At 43.4% G+C, this 21,627-nt stretch overlaps 1 protein-coding gene across 1 annotated transcript in view; it reads right to left on the bottom strand.

Moving 5' to 3' along the window:
* Positions 1 to 13,668: 13,668 nt before the first annotated feature.
* The window catches only part of GLDC (glycine decarboxylase), a 48,189-nt gene continuing 40,230 nt past the window's right edge, over positions 13,669 to 21,627 (bottom strand). Inside the window, exons 17-24 of the mRNA XM_073668857.1 lie at positions 18,224 to 18,373; positions 17,763 to 17,875; positions 17,292 to 17,433; positions 17,029 to 17,140; positions 16,779 to 16,874; positions 15,851 to 16,023; positions 15,411 to 15,491; positions 13,669 to 15,276 (exon numbers count right to left, since the gene is read on the bottom strand). Of these exons, the coding sequence (XP_073524958.1) occupies positions 15,133 to 15,276; positions 15,411 to 15,491; positions 15,851 to 16,023; positions 16,779 to 16,874; positions 17,029 to 17,140; positions 17,292 to 17,433; positions 17,763 to 17,875; positions 18,224 to 18,373 (1,011 nt within the window). The 3' untranslated portion in view covers positions 13,669 to 15,132. The remainder of the gene's footprint in view (positions 15,277 to 15,410; positions 15,492 to 15,850; positions 16,024 to 16,778; positions 16,875 to 17,028; positions 17,141 to 17,291; positions 17,434 to 17,762; positions 17,876 to 18,223; positions 18,374 to 21,627) is intronic.

The following is a 21,627-nucleotide window of genomic DNA, read 5'->3' as shown; positions in this document are numbered from 1 at the left end:
ATTTCGAATGATGCTTATTTTTATTTTAAAATTAATTCACCACAGGGCTGGATATTATGACAAATAGCGATAGGTCACATTTCAAACAAGCCAGGGTCTTTTTTTAAACATCGCTATGTCCAGAAAGCCAGATGTGAAAGGTATATCGCGCTCTTAGCACTACCGGTATCTATTGGGGCATTGTCTAGGATGCCAGGAGGATATGGTGGAAAAGCGCAGATAGCACTATCATGAGTATTGCCACACTACTCAGGATCGTGCTCATCCACCATGCCAGACTCGAAACAGGCAAGACTTCCCTATCCCTACCAGGTGGACAACTATCTCCTCCTATTCAGGCCATCCACGCTGAACAGAAGAGAAGCTGGTGTTGGTAGTGCAGGAAACCATCTCCTGTTCCTCTGCTGCTGAGATGAGGCTGGGCTGGGTAGTATCACCCTGTGCACTTTCTTCCTCCATTGCTACCTGGTCTGCATGCAAAGCTTCCTCTTTAATTGTGAGCAGCGAGCGTTTCAGTACGCACAGAAGTGGGATGGTTACGCTGATTATTTCGTCATTGCCGCTCACCATCTTAGTTGATTCCTCAAAGTTTCGGAGAACCACACAGATGTCAGACATCCATGTGTACTCATCGGTTGTTATGTGCGAGGGCTGAGCGGAATACCAACGGGCATGTTGTAGCTAGTATTCAACTACTGCATTCTACTGCTCAGAAAGCCTTGCCAACATATTTAATGTTGTGTTCCAATGCATGGGCAGGACGCAAACTAGTCCGTGAGGTGGCACTTGCGAGCGCTGCCAGATCGGCAGCAGCTCTAGGTGACTTGCAGAAATGGACACACGCGGCGTACTTTCACAAGCAGCTCAGGCAAATCTGGGTAAGTTTTCAGAAAGCGCTGAACCAAGCTGAGCATGTGGGCCAGGCATGGTACGTGTGCAAGGTTGCCAAGCTTCAGAGCTGCCACCAGGTTATGGCAATTATCACACACAACCATGCCTGGTTGTAGGCTCAGCGGCGAGAGCCACAGATCTGTCTGGTCTGTTATATCTTTCCACAACTCTGCGGCGGTATGCTGTGTCTCCTAAACAAATTAGTTTCAGCAGAGCCGCTTCACCGATGCAGAGCTTCCAGCTTGCGACTGATAGAATTATTGTCAATGAGATGGAGGAGGAGGGGGTGCAGGAACTGGCATAGAAGGGAGGGGGAACCCTGATATATCTTGGGCCTGCAATTCTAGGCGTAGGTAGCACGTGTGTCGTCCCAGGGTCAGACGTGCTCCCGGCCCAAAAGCACTTGTACATGTGTCAGTGGTTCAATGGACCTTCCCAGTAACTGCGTTGGTCAGGGCACGGGTGATGTTATGGGACACATGCTGGTGTAAGGTGGGGCCAGCTTTATGGGCAAAATAGTGGCGGCTGGGGGCAGAGTACCTAGGGACGGCCACCACCATGAGGTTGCAGAAAGCCTCAGTGTCCACAAGCCTAAATGGTAACCTTTCCAGGGCAAGCAGTCTGGAAGTGTGGCCGATTAGTGTTTGGGCCTGTGGGTGGGTGGCGGGATATTTATGCTTGCGTTCCTAGGCTTGAGATAGGGACAACTGAACGCTGCGCTGGGAAAACATGTACGTGGTTGCTGATGGTGTAATAATAGATGCAGGGCAGGAAGCATCCGAACCTGCGTCATGGACGGGATTGACAAACACACAGCACAGGGGAAGAGGCAGGAGCATTACCCGCAGACACTGATTGTGGACCCATGCGTTCGGCCCACCTAGTTTTTGGGAAAATATATTACCCGCCAAATGATCCCGCGTGGACTACGAATACGTGTTACCCCTACATTTATAGTAGAAGATGAAGTTTTCATCACTAAATGGGAGGAAACATGTACTAATTGTTCATTATCTTTGATGCAATTGCTGGTGAATTTGAATTCTCAATCTATTTCGGAGTTGGATGCCCAGATTGATACCGCACAGGCCGACTTTAGATCTAACTGTCCAATGGAGAAACTGTCCAATTTTGAAGTACAAATTGAAAAAACACTTGACTCTACAGTCAAAAAGATTCATGAGGTTCAGGTGTCCAAATTCAATAGAGACATGAGAGACTACCATCTGAAAAAAGTATACCTGTGGCGCAAACCTGGAATACAGGTATCTAATTCCTCTCGTAAAGTGTCTAATTCCTCTATAACATCTTTAAGTGATGTATCTGAAGCTTCCTCTTCGTCTATGACGACAAGGTCTGGTTCCTCCAGCAAAAGAATGCGGGAGATTAACTTCCATCCATACAAACGCCAAGAATATAAATCACCAGACCACAAGAGGAATGATTTCAAGGTAATTAATCTTAGTAATTATATTTTGACACAATCTGATGTATCCCTTTTAAATAAAGGACTATCATTTGCGCCAACTGCCCGTTTTGATGCCTTTACGGCTATTAAGGACTTACATATCTTTGCAAGGGCTTTAATTTTTAAGAGGCACTTTTTTGATGGTGGTCTCCATGATCTCTTCCCCACAGAGGAGGAACAGGCTGCGGTGAGAACACTTGAGGATCTAGCCAGTGAACACAACACTCCAATTGGAGGTAAGATCCCGGATTCGATACGTCCTCGCTCAAGGAAGTTTCCCCCCCTGACGACATGCCCTAATGTGGATCTTTTTGTTAAAATTGTCGCAGAGGAATTTCTGACATTGCCTCGTTATATTCCCTGCGACAATTTATCTAGGGAGGAACGTGATAGGTTGGATGTCCTACAGAAGCTTCCTGACATTGTGATTAAACCTGCGGATAAAGGGGGGAATATTGTCATATGGCCTAGACAGATGTATGAGAGAGAGGCATATAGACAACTAAATAATAAGATCTGTTACAAAAAACTGACATATAACCCCCTTATCTCATATACGGCTGACCTTAAATCGATTATTAATCGGGCTGTAGCTGACCAAACTATCACCCAGGAATTGGCTTCTGCCCTTTTTGTAACTGAACCAACTATTTCTACACTATACCTCCTACCTAAGATCCATAAAGAAGCAGCTATGCCCCCTGGTCGTCCCATCATTTCAGGTAGGGGAAATTTCCTTGAGCATGTCAATAGGTGGATTGACTCACATCTGCAGCCACTGGTTGAATGTCTACCCTCCTTTCTAAAGGACACTGGCGAACTGTTGAGGAAGGTGGATGGGTTATATATAGAGGATATATCCTGGTGACTGCAGATGTTGAGTCACTCTACACAAATATCAGACATGTTGATGGTCTCGCAGCTGTTAAATTCTTTTTGGACACCTCTTCCTTACCTACATCACTACAGGCCTTTATTCTTGAGTTACTCGAATTTACTTTGAGTCATAATTTTTTTATTTTTAAGGGGTCGTTTTTCCTGCAGCTCCAGGGGACAGCCATGGGCGCGGCCTATGCGCCCGCCTATGCTAATCTGTTCCTGGGTCTGTGGGAAAGGGACCTCTGCCTGTCAGATCATGGGGTGTCGATGTGCCGCGTCCTTTTTTGGACGCGCTACATTGATGACATCCTCATGATCTGGCAGGGCTCTGAAGCATCACTACAAAAATTTATGGATCAATTGAATCTTAATGATTTCAATATACACCTTACTTACCAATCTAACATACGGCAGGTTGAATTTTTGGATGTATCATTGAGACGGGACGATACTAATTGTTTGCAAACTACTTTGTTTCGTAAACCTACCTCCACCAACATGCTTTTGCATGCTAAATCTGCACACCCTAAATATATGACGCAATCGGTTCCAGTGGGGCAGTTCCTCCGAATCCGGAGGATCTGCTCCACTGATGCCGATTTTGAGAGACAAGCCATAGAACTCAAGGAGAGATTTTATGCCAGAGGATATAGCCACCGTATGGTGAAGAAGGCATATAATAAAGCTAAATCAGTTCCTCGACATGATTTAGTATATGGCAGTAAAAATATAAGGGATGGCAATGAGAAGGTGAGGTTTGTAACCAATTTTCACTCCCAATTTTCACGTATGAGGAAGATTCTGGCCCGGTCATGGCACATTCTTAAAGCTGATAATATTTTATCAAGATTTGTTCCGGATAGACCATCTATTTCCATCAGGCGTTCCAGGAACCTACGGGACCATTTGGTGCACTCACATTATGAGGGTCCAAAGGTTTCTACCTTTTTGGATGGGCAGAGGATAAAAAGTGGATGTGCTCCCTGTGGTCGGTGCGTAGCATGCCCAAATGTTGACAAATGTGACACTTTCTTTAAATCTGACGGGTCTAAAATCTATAATATCAATAGATCAATTACCTGCACCACGAAATATGTGATATATTTTGCTACCTGCCCTTGTGGACTGATGTATGTGGGCATGACCACCCGTCAGTTTAAGGTTCGTGTTCGTGAACATGTTTTGGGAATTATTGCTGCGGCCGACCAGACGGACACGTCCACTTTAAAGACCATACCTCGTCACTTCAGGACCCATCATAATTGTGATGCCTCTGGATTTAAAGTTAGGGGTATTGATTGTATTATGCCCAATATACGAGGTGGTAGAATGGGACTTAGACTTGCCCAAATGGAGTCCCGCTGGATCTGGACTCTTGACACCTTGCATCCCAATGGATTAAATGAAAGTATTAGTTATTCCCCTTTTCTCTAGTCAGCCTACATGCTCGTGGATATATGATATATTATATACGTACATATATCGATGTGTATGTCCTTGTAGTTTTACACCTATAATTGGCCTAATATGCTTGAGGTTTTGTTTTTAATTTTTATTTGTGTTTTATCACTTTTTACTTACTTTTTTTCTTTCTGTGTCATTTAGGACTTTTTTTGTTTTCTTTTCTTCTGTTACATTTCTTTATATTTCGCTGGGATCTTCGCCTTTTTCTCATCAAGTCTTTGTGTCCTGAAGGGACTACGAGAGAATACATACTATGGATGAATATGGACAAGAGATTAATACATGCACCAATGTTTTATGTGGCTTGTATACCTATGGCCTTTTTATATATTTATCCCATTGTATAATATTGAGTTAATGACCTATATGGTATGTAAATGGATAAGTATATGTGGCTTGTATACCTATGGTCTTTTTATATATTTATCCCATTGTATAATATTGAGTTAATGACCTATATGGTATGTAAATGGATAAGTATATACATTTATATCTATGTAAAAGAATGTGGCTGTATTCCCCATGTGAATATTGGTGACTGTTTATATTTTTCACACTTAAATAGGGGTTCTCTCTGACCTCGATGTAGGTTAACTGTAGGTGACCCCAAATACATTGATGTGATGTGCTGAGATCGTTCACCTCTTTTGCGATAGACCCTGTCGTTGAAATCCCTTTTCTTTCACTATGCACGAAGTCCTATGTTTATTTACATTACTTAAGACCAGGCACGCATGCGCACTATGTGGGTCCCGACGCTTTCCGGCTCTCCGTGTCTTTATTGGCGATCGGCGCCGGGGTCTCTTTTCTGCCCCGCCGCCGGATGTCATGTGACGCGGACGCCGGCCGGCGTCTCGTTCCCCATGGTGACACATGCGTCACTTCCGGTCTTCGGTGCCGTGCGGCACCTATAAATTTTGACACACTGTTTTAGCTATACGCCCCCTGACGAAGGGAAGACCGAAACGCGCATCGGGGCTTTCCCTGCCCCACGTGTGCACTCCCTGGACGGACCTGTTATTTCCCCTTGACTGCCCTGTGATCCTTTGATGCCCTTGGTATGTATACTATCACTGTGCTATGAATGACCGTAGATTAGAGTTTGAGGCAGTAGAGGGCAGTGGGTACCATTTGGTGTTTCCATTCAGTCACTTAGGAATTAATATTGACATATTGCTTTTCCAACGATTGCGCAATAATTTGGTTATGCGCACCATTATATGGACATATAAATGGATGTACAATGTGGACCCTTCCTATCATAGTGATGTCTTTATTACTTACATGTCATTCTAAATATATGATCTCATTGGGTGGAATATAGGACCCGTCTTTAAGTTGTGCCATGTGGGGTGGGTGATTTTAAACTTCGCATATTGTCTGCACGTACCCCCTTTTTTGTATGCCTATTTATAATAAACTTGTGAATTTAATATCTTTATATATCTTCTGAGGCTCTGGTTTCGTCTTTCTTTTTTTCTGTCTTGCTTGGATGACATGTGCCTGAGCATACTGGTGGTGGTTAGGCTGGTAGTGGTCAAGTGCTAGGCTTGGTACGGCATAGGTTGCAAATGACCATTCTCTTGTCTTCTGCACTTTCCGTACAAAAGCACCAGACTGGGAAACACCTAACACGTGGCCTGGGATCTGGCTGCATGTGAGTGCTCTGGGGAAGTTGACAGCCTTCTCCCTCTGGCCACTCCACCGACTCCCTCCCCCTCTGCGCTGCTGTGCTCACTCTGCATGCCACCTTGCCAGGTTGGGTCGGTGACATCATCATCCACCACCTGGTTTTTCCACTTCCTCACTCTGGTACGCCTCTAGAGTTGACTTAACATGACTTGTTGGCAACGGTGACTCATCATCCACCTTGAGACACTAAATTCCCATTCCCCACAGTTGTCTTATTCGGATAGTGGCTGCTCAAATTTTTGGGCATCACTATACAATCTCCTCATGTCCCTCTTGAAACGTGCAGGGCAAGAGGCCAGAATCAATAAATGGAAATGTAAAGAGCTCCTCGGAGTGTCCAAGTGTGAGATCACTTGTCTCCTGGGACTCGCCACAGTGGAACGAAGGAGGATCAGGGCGAGGATTACGTGGTACACTGTTTGTTAGTGAGACTGGACCATGTGTAAGACAGTATGGTGCTGTGAAAGCCTTAGTTACTTACCGGTAACGGGATTTTTCGGAGCCCATGACAGCACCACGTAAGAGAGAGGATCCGCCCATCAAGGACAGGAAACCTACAGGTTAAAAAGGGCGGCCCTCTCTGCCCACCTCAGTTTAGTTAACAGAGCATGAGAGTACCGCCAAGGTTAGTTACAACAAAACATAATCACATTAAGTACATTACTTTTCATCAATTTCCCGCAAGGGTGCACAAAAAGAAATCAACTCTACGGAGTGCACAACACCAGTGAAGGGAGGGAATATACGGGTGCTGTCATGGGCTCCGAAAAATCCCGTTACCGGTAAGTAACTAAGGCTTTATTCGGTCTCCCATAACAGCACCACGTGAGAGAATTACAGAGACGAAGGAAATTAGGGAGGGACAACGGCTTGAAGCACCCTTCTCCCGAAAGTGAGATCTGCAGAGCCACCCAGATCCAATCTATAGTGCCTATAGAAAGTAGAGGGAGAAGACCAGGTGGCAGCCTTACAAATTTCCTCAATGGAAAGCCCTGTCTTCTCCGCCCAGGAGGTTGATACCGCTCTGGTAGAATGCGCCCTCAATCCCTCCGGTATCTCTTTATCCGCTGAGGAGTATGCGAGGGAAATGGCCTCCCTGATCCATCTAGCGATTGCAGCCTTTGAGGCCTTACAACCCTTTCTATCCCCCTGATAGCATATAAATAGGGACTTATCCTTTCTAAAGCCACGTGATACTTCTAAGTACTTTAGTACGCACCTCCTAACGTCTAGAGTGTGAAGCCTCTCCTCCTTTTGATTTTTGGGCGGGAAGCAAAAAGTCGGGAGAACTATCTCCTGGGTTCTATGGAATCGAGTGGCCACTTTAGGAAGAAAGGCTGGATCAGGTTTTAATATAATCCTATCGTCCAGAATTTGCGTAAATGGAGGGCATATTGAAAGGGCCTGTAGGTCACTGACTCTCCTGGCTGAAGTTAGGGCTACTAACAGGACCGTCTTTAGGAAAATAATTTTGGGGGAGACTAAATCTAGTGGCTCAAAAGGAGTACTGGTCAAGGCATCTAATACAAAATTCAAATCCCAGGGAGACTTCCTTACTTTGGTAATGGGTCTACACCTAAAGGAAGCTTTTATAAAACGGGCTATCCAATAGTTATCTGCAATATTGGAAGAAAATAAAGCTCCCAACGCCGACACCTGTACTTTCAAGGTACTGGTAGTGGGACCCAATTCTAAGCCCCGCTGCAGAAATTCCAGAATTTTCCCAATAGGGGGCCCCTCCTCCACCTTAACTTCTGCAAAGGACAGAAACTTCCTCCAGGTCCTGGCATAAATACGGGTGGTAACAGATTTTCTGCTAGCCGGGAGAGTATTCACTACATTTGCGGGGAATCCTTTGTTGGTCAATAACACCCTCTCAAATTCCACGCCGTCAAATGTAGACTCGGGGTTGGAGGATGGGAAAGTGGCCTCTGAGTGAGGAGGTCCGGAATCTCCGGAAGAACCCAGGGATCTGATATGGACATCTTCCGGAGACAAGGGAACCACGGTCTTTTGGGCCAAAAGGGGCATATGAGTATCACTCTGGCCCGGTCTGCCCTGATCTTTCTTATCACCGCTGGGAGCAGGATCATGGGAGGGAAGGCATATGCCAGAGGAAATCTCCAGGGAACCATGAAGGCGTCCACTGCCAGGGGTTCTTCTCTGGGGTCTAAGGAACAAAAATTTTCCACTTTCCGATTGGCTCTTGTTGCGAATAAGTCCACAGTCGGAAGGCCCCACATTTCTACGATTCTGGAGAATATTTGCGTATTTAGGGACCACTCTCCCTCTTTTACGGAAGTACGGCTGAGGAAATCCGCTGTGATGTTTTCCTTCCCTTTTAGATGAGTAGCCGAAAGAGAGGGACAATGATCTTCGGCTTTCAGCAGAAGTGCATTCGCTACCCTCATCAAGTTTCTTGAGCGGGTTCCCCCTTGGTGGTTTATGTAAGCTACCGTGACTTGATTGTCCGAGAGTATACGGACATGCTGGCCCTGTAAATATATAAGGAACTCGTTGAACGCATGCTGCACCACCAGAAGCTCCTTAACATTTGATGACAACTGTCGCTCACTGCTTGACCAGGTTCCCTGCACTAATCTCCCTTCAAAGTGAGCTCCCCAACCTGTAGCACTTGCATCAGTGGACAAGACTGCAGTTGGACTACATTCCCAGGGAACACCTTTAGCAAGATTGTCTTGTCGCAACCACCAACTAAGGGACCTTATGGCACGAGGACCTAGCGTAAACTTACGGTCTAGATGCCCCTCTAAAGCTGCGTTATTGTACAACACATCCCACTGAAAAGCTCTTGAATGTAATTGTGACCAACGAACCGCAGGAAAAGTGGAGGTGAAGGTTCCCAATAGTGACATGGCCTTACGGAGTGACATAGAAGGTTTACGTATACATTGTGCTACCAACCCCCGGATTCTATCAATTTTTTCTTCTGGAAGACAACATAGCTGTTTCCTGGAATCTAATATGACCCCCAGATATTGTTGTACCTTGAGTGGAGATAGTCTAGACTTTTCTAAATTAAGAAACCACCCCAAGCTCTTTAAGACCGACATGGTCTCCCGCAGGTGGGTCTCACACTGAACCAACGAGTTCCCCACTATTAGGAGATCATCCAGGTAAGGGATAATTAGAATGTCCCTTTCTCTTACATGGGCCATAACTTCTGCCATTACTTTAGTAAAAACTCGCGGGGCTATAGCTAAACCGAAGGGGAGTGCAGTGTATTGAAAGTGTTTAACCACCCCGTCAATTTCAATGGCCAGCCTCAAGTATTTCTGATAGTCACTATGAATTGGGATATGGTAATACGCATCTTTGAGATCGAGCACTACCATATAGCAGTGGGGAAAAAGTAACTTTATTACGGATTTTAAAGACTCCATTTTAAAGGTGTGTATTTTAAGGAAATTATTCAGGGATTTCAGATTTATGATTGTCTTGAAACTTCCATCCGGTTTCGGAACCAAGAAGAGCGGAGAGTAGAAACCAAGACCCTTTTCAGCCTCCGGAACCTCAATCAGGACGTGCTTTCTTATTAGGGTTTGTACTTCCGAAATGAGGGCAGCCTGGCGTTCTGGGGAAGAACTGGAGGGAACAACCATGAATCGTTTGTGAGGCAATGCTTTAAATTTAAATTTAAGACCATACTTAATCAGGCTTAAAATCCAATTACTATGAGAAATCTGTTCCCAAGCTGGGACAAAAAATGACAATCTCCCTCCCACCTGGGCTGATTGTGTATCCCCTGGCTTCTGCTCAATTTTTGGAGACGGACCAAAGAGTAGACCTCTACCTTTTCGACCCCTTTCATCAGACTTGTCTTGCTCCCTGAAATATCTCTTCCGGAAAAATTTCCTCTTCCGGAACGATCTCTTAAAGGAGGGTAGAGGTACTGATGGAAACCCCCTCTTAGGGTCCCCAGCTTTCTCCAATAAGTCATCCATGGTCTGACCAAAGAGGTATTCTCCTTCGCACGGGATTGTGCACAGTCTGGATTTAGTCTGTAAATCCCCTGCCCAGCATTTAATCCACAAGGCTTGCCGAGCCGCATTTGACAGTGCTGCCGATTTTGCTGCCAACCTTACTGAGTCCACAGATGCATCCGCAAGAAAAGCTGCCGCCCCCTGAACCAGTGGAAGGGAAGAAATAATGTCTTTCCTAGAAGTCCCATCCTTCAACTGACTGTCTAGCTGTTCAAGCCACACCATCAGGGCTCTGGACGTGCAGGTAGCTGCTACTGTTGGTCTCAGTGCTCCCGCAGCTGTCTCCCATGCCCCTTTCAAGAAAGTATCAGCCCGTCTGTCTAGGGGGTCTCTCAATGCACCCATATCATCCAACAGGAGGGAAGTTTTTTCGCTGCTTTGGTAACAGCAACATCCAGCTTGGGTGCTTTTAACCAGGAGGAACACATAGCATCCTCAAATGGATATTTCCTTTTAAAGGATGGAGGAACACTACCCTTCTTGTCAGGTTTCCTCCACTCCTTATCAATGAGGTCTTTCACCTTTGAATTTACCGGAAAGACCCTTCTTTTCTTTAGCCCCAGACCACCAAACATAACATCCTCAGCTGACTTCTCTGCCCTCGTGTCCACTATCCCCATTGTAGATCGGACGGCTTTTACTAGGGCATCGACCTCCTTCAGGGGAAAGCACTGTCTATCTGGCTCACTGTCAGAGGAAGAGAAGGCGGAGGAGGAGGCGACCGACAGTTCAGAGTCTGAACCCGGCTGGGTTTCTTGAGGAATATGCCCAGACTCTGAACCCTGCAATGCTTTGCCTATTTCTTCCCTTATTAAAGTTCTTAGGCCTAGGGAAAAATCTGGGGTTTCCTCCGACATCATTTTTCTAATACAAAGCTGGCATAACCTCTTGCTATATGAATCAGGGAGTGGACAGCTGCATAAGGCACATTCTCTGTGCTTGGATTTCGAGGAACATTTCTTGCTCTAAAAGAAAGTTATAGATAGAAAGAAGGAGGAAACATTAGTAGAACTTTCACGAAGATTCCACTCACCCCACAGAGCCTTCGGTACCGTAGAAGCAGAGGAATCCAACATGCATGGCAAGGAATCACGCCGCACCGGACCGTCCTTCCTGCGCTTAGCGACAGCTCTTCTAGCTGAACGACCAGACCGTAGCCGGGAATGGCGCTGCACCACAAGTTGTGAGGGCTCCCCAGAGGGCTGCTCCTGCAGCAGATGTTGTTGCCTAGGTGACAGCTCTTGTGAATCTTCCATAACTTACAGTGTAAGAATGGGCTGGGAAGCACCTCTGTATGTTACCAGACCCTTTATACACTGGCCATACCGGTACCATGTGTGGGTGTGTGCTCTTTTTTTTTTTTTTTTTTTTTACCTAGGAGGGCCTTACCTGCTCCTTGGTCTTCCTCCCCAGGTGGCCAGGTGGGTTCCAGGTGGGCTCCTCGCAGCCACTTAATCCCCCGGCGTTCAGCTGCTCGCGCGCAAAATTCAAACGGGCTCCGCCCCTTCCAGTGACATCAAAGGGACTTCCTGCCCGGCGCACCGGAAGTCACGTCAGTAGGTCGCGCCTGTCACGTGCCCCGCCGGCGCGACCTGGATCTCCTGCAAATTGTAGCAGGGGGAGGAAGCCCGCTAGCGGCCCCACACCTGGCGGACATCTACCTCCCCGTGAGGCGATGTCGCGCCCGCCGGAACGCTCATGGAGGCGCCCCACTGAGCCCTACCGTGGCGTCTCCAGAGGACCGGCTCCAACCACCTGCTGTGGCCCTCTCTGGGACAGAAGTCCATCTTCTGCAGGTAAGCCTGCGAGGTCTCCCATCCTGGACAGGAAACCTAAACTGAGGAGGGAAGAGAGGGCCGCCCTTTTTAACCTGCAGGTTTCCTGTCCTTGATGGGCAGATCCTTTCTCTCACGTGGTGCTGTCATGGGAGACCGAATAAACAAAGTATTATCTGCAATCCAACTGACCACCTGTTCTGGCTTCAAGAGTGGTGTCCCGCGCACCCCTGCAAAGTGGGGCAAGAAGGTAGGTCTCGTGGATGAGCGCATTTGTTGTGATCCCACAGCAGGCACAGTTTCACTTGTCCCACGACCTCTGCGTGCACCATCAACAGCATGTCCACTTCCCGCATTCCTTGTGCATTTTAATATTATATATGCAGCTAAGAATGGTATTAGAGAATAGAATCTTTAAATTGGTCCTGAAAGAACTTTTGGTTTTGCATGGCAGCACCAAGGACTAAATGACATACTCCATTCCTAGTCCGCCAGCTAACCCTACACAAATTGCAGCTAAGAACAGTATTCGAGAATAGAATCTATTTGAATTAGCCCTGAAAAGGACGGTTTGTTAAATGTAGCAGCACCAAGGACTGTAATGCAATGAACCGTGTTTAAATGCTTCTAATACACTATCCCTACACCAATTTTAGCCAAGAATTTTTTCAGAATAGCCCTGAAAAAGGAATCTTGGTTTAATGTTGCACCAGCATGTACTGTAACGCTATAGAAAAAACACACTGTCCCTTCTGCAGCAGAAACTCGCCCTACACTCCCTATTTCCAAGTACAATTCACCAAACATTGCATCACCGGATCTTCTATAGACCCAATGACGCTATGTGGCCGGCCAATCACAGTAATGCCAGTAGGCAACATAGCTATGGCATTACCATGATTGGCAGGCAATCCCTGCAAGTTTAGTGGCTGAAAATCAGCCACAAAACATGCAAGGCGAAGAGTAGAGCATAGAGTCAGAATACCTGGATACTTGATTGAGCATGCTTGTCCATCACTAATGATTAACTTTTAAACCTTCTAAGAAAAAAAAAACAAACAACAAAAAAAAAAAACGGTTTTAAAAAAAAAGATGCAGTTGTAAAGTAGATATGTGGGAAATGTGATTTATTAACCATTTTGTGTGATACAACCATCTGGTTTAAAGGGCATAAAAATGTAAAACTGCTAAATTTTCACTTGGCAAATTTTTGATTATTTAAAAAATTAACACAAAATCACATCGACCAATAGCTATCAGTAACGTGAAGTACATTGTGTCACGAAAAAAAAATCTCAGAATCACTGGAATAGGTTTAATCGTTCCAGAGTTATTACCTTATAAAGTGACCGTGGTCAGAATTGTAAAATTTGGCCTAGTCAGGAAGGTGAAAATGGGTTTGGGGGGTGAAGGGGTTAAAATAGCTTAGTACACCATGTGTGTTCAGTTCGGCTCCTTACTACAAACTACTCACCATGAAAATGTGCAGAGAAAGTTAATTTTTGAAACAAAATTAATTTTATTGGAATCCCAGAATATTGAAGAAAAATTACAAAAACAAAAACATGCAAAAACATGGGGTTAACACCCAAGACCATGTACAAAAATGTAAACATTTACAAAAACAATCTAACATTGATGATCACTTGCTAAAATAAATATTCAGTTTGACATCTCCATATGAAGAATATTTAGCAGAATTCCATCAGTTATCTAAGGTCTGGTCCTTTGTTGAAATTTGCTGTACTCTTTTGCATGCATGTTTAGATTGAGGCATTCCTTTAGAGCCGAGTCTCTTGAAGCTTCTTTTGGGTAGTCACCTGGTTTTGGATTTTAAATTTAAAAGGGGGTTTAAATGTAGACAGTCAATGGCACAGTTTGTGGAAGAAACAGACATTTTTCCCCCCCCCCTCATCCGGTGCAACGCTCTCTATTGGTCATGACTATTAGTCCGAGTGACCCTTCATATCACAAGTGTGTCAAAAAGCAGAAGGAAAAATTTGGAAAGAACCTCACATCATATAGACAACGCTAACAGCAACTCTATGGACCAGCATTTTTTAAAATGGTTCTACGTAGCTGAAGTCTTCAATATCTCATCCCCTCCCCCCCTATTTTTTCTATTTTTCCAATCTAGATTCCTAAAGTTCTGGAAAATAATTCTAATAAAGTAGCTCTACAAAGTTAACTGAAAATGATGATATTCCAGTGTCTGAACTTCACTGTACCCACAAGTATAACATTAAACCCGGGTTTACACACAGGTCCCATGCAAGAAGTACAGACGAACTCATTTCACGGTCCATATACAGATTAGCAATGCCCCGATTAGCCGTGGTCTCCTGACCAGATTTAGAATTACTGTACATAACCTGTTCAGACATGGGTGTAAAGGTTTTGCCTGTGGTATATTTGTCCTGACCGCTCTGGAGGAAAACACATCTACTTCTACACAAGGGCAAATGGACCAACACCCACATAGCAAGAGAAATATATTGAATGCACTGAACTATTGTGATTCCAAAAGAGAAAGGAAGGTAAACATGATGCAAACCTCACAAATGACTGAGAAAAATTAAAGTAAAAATCTTGATGCAATAAATAATGTGCATTTATTCCATTTCCAGTAGTACAACAGGAAAAAAATGCAAAATGCCATTTACTGAATGATTATTTATGGTACAAGTTCAAAGTAAGAAAAAACGTTTGAAACATAAGAACAGCGAGAGCACAGTGTAATTTTCAAAGTCCAATTTATGCAATTAACTGCACATTGTATAAGCATCGGTGACGTTCTTGCTTCCACAGGACTTCAGGGAGGATAGTCATTCAATAGTATGCAGAACATCAGTAGTAAAAGATTTACACGGCTTCTCTTCTGTAATGTGAGTAAAACGGTTGCAGTTAGCAGGGCTGTATGGCAGTGTTGTAGAGTTGCATAAAATGGGTGAGTGTAAAGTTACGACGAGGCTCTTTTCTGTTCACTGAAAGGCGATTCATACACCTCCATCGGAGGACAAGTGCACACCAAATGTTGATCGCCATAGATGTCATCAATCCGAGAAATTGTGGGCCAGAATTTACTCTCCGGTCTGACGAAAGGCTGGAATGAAGAAAAAAGAAAAGCAGGTTATTGATAACTTAACACCTACCTACCACTTTTCAAAAAAAAAACAAACAAAAAAAAAAACAAAACACACTAAAGGATAAAAGGTGTTAAAATTAATCATTCCATACCAAGGGGAATGCTGCTACATCCCGGGAGTATGGGCGGTCCCAATCAGACGATGCAATACAAGTTAGAGTGTGAGGAGACATCTAGGGAAAAAAAAAAATATTTTTTTTCAAGTATGGCACATTTACAAGCAATAATCTAAAAAAAAAAAAACAAAAAACAAAAAAAAAAGCCAAAAAGAAATACGGTGCTTTTTAATGTCTGAAAATATGCCAAGATGTACCCAAGGTTTAGACACACAAAAAACTAGGAGAACATTTCTTGCCAACGGTGAAAGGAAGTCAATATTACCAATTTTCATGCATTAGTGAATAGGGGGGAAATAGATCTATTATTAGTGTCTCTGGACAATGCTTGAACTAAAAATGAGATTAGATAAAATCCACTACCTTACAGGCTAATCAACAACATTGCAACACCAGCACCCCTCTCTTAATTTTACCTTTAAAGGATTAATTCTGGAGTCCATTCGACCTTCCTCAATATCAACAATTTCCTGTCTTATATTGATCATGGCATCACAAAACCTGTCCAACTCTGCTTTGTCCTCAGATTCAGTTGGCTCAATCATAAGAGTGCCAGCCACAGGCCAAGACATGGTTGGAGCATGGAAACCTAAAACAATGAGATGACATGAGAGTTGGATACAAATTTTATAAAAACAAAGTTAAAAACTACACACAAACGTCATTTTACCACAAATGTATGGAGGGAATTTAGAAGACCGTGCTTGATATGCATGAAGTGTTTTTTCATAGATACCAGGCAATGTCTGCTTAATCTTAATGCCACATGGACACAAATAAAATTAGTTTAAAAGTTAGAGCTCTTTCAGACATCTGATCACTGGTCCGATCTCTTATCACAATGCACAGACTAGCCACGCGTCTCCCACCTGGAGCGCGAGAGCCTCAGTGAAATCTATGAAGAGGTCACGCTCCGGTTGGGAGATGGGCGGCCAGTCCACACATTGCGATCAGAGATTGGACCGATGATCATGGACATCCACGAGAGTAGTTTACACCCCCCCTGCCCCAGTACATCGGTACTAGCCTGTCACATTTCTATATACCAGATGCCTAATGGCTATCTGCAGTAGAGAAAACACTTGCCATAATGCAAATATTAAAACGGATTTGAGCTCATTTGCAAATATTCTGAATATACAGTGATCTAGACAGTCCTTCAGGATCAGTACGAGATAATAAAAGCAAGAGTTTGACCAGATTTCTTACATGCCAATTCAAAATGAGCAGAGTAGCACTTATTTTCAATCCAATTTCGGATGTAAAAAGGAGTCAAAAATAAGGTAGGTAAAATTAGGATGAGACGTTTTAAGACTATGAATACAATACACAGAATATAGTTACCATAGTCTTGCAGCCTTTTTGCAATATCTACAGCTTCTATGTTAGCAGATTTCTTAAATGGTCTTACATCAAGGATGAATTCGTGGGCCACACACCCTGAAAGTCATACATGAAGCCTAGTTAATTAGCCACTATAAGACAAACCTTTACAGGTCTACATTTTTCATACACGAAATACAGCATTACATAATGTTAGGTGATGAACAGCGCTATAAAATGTGATGTAGAAAAGATGATATTTCACACTTGCCTCTAGAACCTCGAAATAAGATTTTGTAGTGTTTTTCCAGCCTTTTCGACATGTAGTTAGCATTCAATATGGCAATTTCTGTTGCATGCTTAAGTCCTTTGGCACCCATCAACTGTAGGATATACAAATTCTTATATAATGCAAAAAATTAAGATTCCAAACTTTTGACCAGTCAATGTAAATTGTGGACAACTATATAGAAGGGTATAACAAAAACCTTTGGTTAGTTTATTTTTTTTAAAGTATACTAAGGGTACACAAACCTTGATATAAGCCCATGAAATGGGCAAAATTGCACTTGAGCCCCAAGGGGCTGCACTTATAGTGCCCAATGGCTTGGCATCATTGTCCTGCTGCAATGGTATTACTGGGTGGCTGGGTAGATATGGGGCAAGATGCTTCTTTCTGCAAAACGATTTGCAAAAATTGTTAACAAGTTACATGAATGAAGTACATTAAAGCAGGTAACAGATCGGAGCTTTCAGAAAGTATAAGTATGCACATAGCGCAGATTTAACCAGAATTTTGTAACCATCTTCAAACTAAAACCAGGAGTACATGCATTTATAAATATAAAAAAATGGAAGCCGTTAATGTCTAAAATGATATCCATCACTACTCGAGTGTATAGTAGCTACCCCATAAAATATATTGTGCCCAAAATCTCAGGATTCACCTGCTTACGACTGTAAAACATAAGAAATACACATATACAAATAAAATAGATTACTCACACTCCTATAGGTCCCATTCCTGGACCCCCGCCACCATGAGGTATACAGAATGTCTTGTGAAGGTTTAAGTGCGACACATCAGAGCCATAGTCTCCAGGACGGCACAACCCAACCTAATTGTAAAAGCAAGTATTTGTTTAGCTAGTGATCATACCGTTTACTGCATTGTGCTGAGCCTCAGATAAAGTCAGCTCAATGACTGACACACACGGATGTATCACATGTATAGATTTTAGATTTCATCATACACTTAACAAAAATGCCTCTCTCCACCACCACCTCCAGAAAATAAACAAAAAACCTTAACATAACAGTTTTCAGAAATAATGCTGTGTCTAACTAGCCTTTACTAGTCTGGGCTACAATATTAACATGACACCACTCCTGTGATAGCTTTCCAGGTCAAATAAATACAGAAATCACTAGATTTGCTCTGAGAGATTATGGACCTACATACTCACCTGGGCATTCATGTTTGCTCCATCCAAATACACCTGACCACCATGTTTGTGTATTAAGTCACATACATCACTTATATCCTCCTCAAAAACCCCATTGGTTGAAGGATAGGTGATCATTATAGCAGCCAGGTTGTCCTTATGTTTGTCTACCTATAAATATAAAAATAGCAAAAACAAGGCTGCATGAAAGTCACTTATTTTCTAATAAAATAGCATAACGCTATACCAACATCACAGCATAAACCACAGAATTAGGCCACGTTCCCACCTTCAGTATTTCACATCAGTAATACCAAGCAAAAACCAGGAGTGGAACAATCAGGGGAAAAGTATAATAGAAACATGTCACCACTTCTGTATTTATCACCCACTCCTGGTTTTGCCTTACAAATATTGAAGGTGTGAACGTGGCCTAAAGCATACATACAACATTTACACTGTTCAGTATTTGTTATTCTGGAACAACTTAAAATACCGTAGGTTCTCAAGAACATCCAGAACCTAAATTCACACCGAATGTAAAATTTATATAAAAAGCACAAAAAAAAAAAACCCTCTAAAAATGATATTGTAAAAAGTAGAGAATCCAAGGTTGACCAAAAGTACAGATGATAATAGCCTTCCATATACCTCATTATAATTTAATTCCCTAATAGTTGCCCTACCTTGCCGCGGAGGTTGGCACCCCAATGTTAGTGATATAGCGCCCACCCTGCTCAACGTTGCTATCCCTGAATATCCTATTGCACACCTAAACTATAATCAGAATGTAGCACAGATCGTTATACACCTATGCTATTCATGAATATTGTTTATCAAAATATAAAAAATCATGCATGTCAGCCAATAGTGTATTATTTCAAATACAAAACATACATTGCTCATCATACAATCTCTAGGCTCGGAAATAATTTCCCAAAGCAGCAATAGGCTTTTCAGATATGCACTTGTATACACAGTTTATGGCAATTCATATAATCCAAAGACAAAAATTCAAGATACCGCATATACTCGAGTATAAGCGGAGGTACCCAATTTTACCACAAAAAAACTGGGAAAACTTATTGACTCGAGTATAAGCATAGGGTGGGAAATACTGGTAAATTTCCCAATCCTCGTGTGCATGGCCCCCCGCTGCATCCCCCAATCCTGGTGTGCAAGGCCCCCCCCCCTTCATCCCCCAACCCTGGTATGTTTGGCCTCTTCACTGCACACACACTTCTACTCACCTTCCTTCCTCACCTCTGCTCCAGTGCTGCATCCTGTTCTGCTGCAGCAGCTCATGTTAGCATCCGAGCAGTGCATGGCGTGACTGCCATGTGCTCTTAGATGCTGATGTGAGCTGCCGACATATTTGCTCCTCTCCACACCAAGACTATGGGCGTGGAGAAGAGTGAATATGCATTCTCTTTAGCGGCTCAGCGCTCCTCTGTGCCCGCTCCTAAAGAGAATATTCATTTCTCTTTAGCAGCGGGCACACGCGGTAGCTGCAGCAGCCGGCTACTGTGTGCCCCGCTCCTCCGCCGCAACCCGCTCCCTCCTCCCCACTACTATCTACCACCGGAATTTCTATATACACTCGTGTATAATCTGAGGTGTTTTTTTTTTTTTTTGTGCTGAAAAACTCAGCTTATACTCGAGTATATACGGTACTTGTCAGTCTGCGTCTTCCATAGTCAGGAGCGTACATAAGCATACCTATCAATATGGGAATCAGCTAAAATCCATTTGAAAAAATAGCATATGGGTACGAGGCATCAGTGTCTCTACCTATGGCCACAAAGATGCTGTACTTTGACAAGTATCTTGAATTTTGGCTTTAGATTATATGATTTAGCATAAAAACTGTGTATATAACTGCATATCTGAAAACCCTATTGCTTCTTTGGGAAAGTATTTTACAGCCTAGAGAGTGTGTGATGAGCAATACATGTTTGTGTATTCTTTCATATTGATGAATATGGCTTCTTGCATACTTTCAGTCAAATGTAGGGATGAAACAATAAGTTTAGCAGCTATTCAATTGGAGATATAAAAACCATGTATGTCAACCAATAGTATAATATTTTGACACACATATGCTATTAATGAATATTGTTTCACTATCTGTGCTACATTCTGATTATAGTTTAGGTGTGCTATAGGGTATTCAGGGATACCAACGTTGAGCGGGGGGGGGGGGGCGCCATATCGCTAACATTAGGGTGCCAACCTCTGCGGCAAGGTAGGGCAACTAGTAGGGAGTACTAGGGAATGAATAGCCTTCCATATACCCCATTATAATAGATCTGTATTTTTGGTCAACCCTGTATACTCTACATTTTACAAATCACACCTCTAATATTTTTAGAGTGTCTTTTTTTGTGTTTTTAATATAAATAAAGGTTACTGTTTCAAGGTTATTGAGGCCCTGCTTCTTATCAATATTTTGGTTTTTCTAAGTGGTTTGTACAAGCACGCTTAGCGCATGGTTTCTCAACACCAAGGCCACGTTCACACGTTCAGTATTGTAAATCAGTATTTCTAAGCCAAAACCAGGAATGGATGAAGAATGCAGATGTAAAATAATGAAAATGTGAATGGGGCCATCGAGATAAAAAATTACAACCAACAATTCCCAAGGAAGCCGTCATGATGGCAAAATGAACTAAGGTGGATGCTACTCAATGGGAGTCAACAAGATTGATGGTTACAAGCAATGGGCTTCAACAGAAATAGATGATTATACAGCAAGGAGCCTACACTTGCAATACTGGCCATGGCCTCCTCCTCCTTACAGGAAACTCTTCGCAGCGATGCCCAGCTGTAACTCGGATCGCAAAAGAGCACAAATTGCCATATAACAGCTCGTTAGTTCTGCATTAACCTTCATGCCTCTAGTGTGGCAAGACTTTGAAAGATGCAAACAAACTTTTTCTGACAGTTATGGCAAGTCCTCTCTGGACCTTTTCACATACAGAAGTTTGCCACTACAGTGAGAAGAGCAAACGATTATTGTCCACTCATGAATGGCGGTACCCTCAAGCAGGTGGGCTGCTCCCCCTTCACCTGAGAAACAATTGCAGCACAGCCTGGTTACATAATCTGCTTTTGCCCTGACTTACTACTTACCCCTACTTGCTAGCCTTCTTTGATGCAGACATTTTCTACTGAGCCTCTTACCAGGCGGTTAGTCTGCACATACCTCTTCTCTATAGGAAGAAACCCAGGCTTTTCTCTCAACACCCAGGGTGCAATCATTCAGCACTATGTTTGCTCGTATGAAAGTGCCCTAGCAAATGTAAACCAGCAGAAGTTGTAGCACATAAGCTACTGTTCCTAAACTTAAAGGGGGCAAGACGTACTTGTCTATAGCATGGTTTCTCGCACTCAAATTAGCCTCTTCTAGTGACACCAAGCTGAAG

Source organism: Phyllobates terribilis, unplaced genomic scaffold (genome assembly GCF_046119375.1).
Source record: "Phyllobates terribilis strain yellow unplaced genomic scaffold, ASM4611937v1 Scaffold_1__5_contigs__length_1240528914, whole genome shotgun sequence".
NCBI lineage: Eukaryota > Metazoa > Chordata > Amphibia > Anura > Dendrobatidae > Phyllobates > Phyllobates terribilis.
This window is presented reverse-complemented; position numbering and strand designations above follow the sequence as displayed.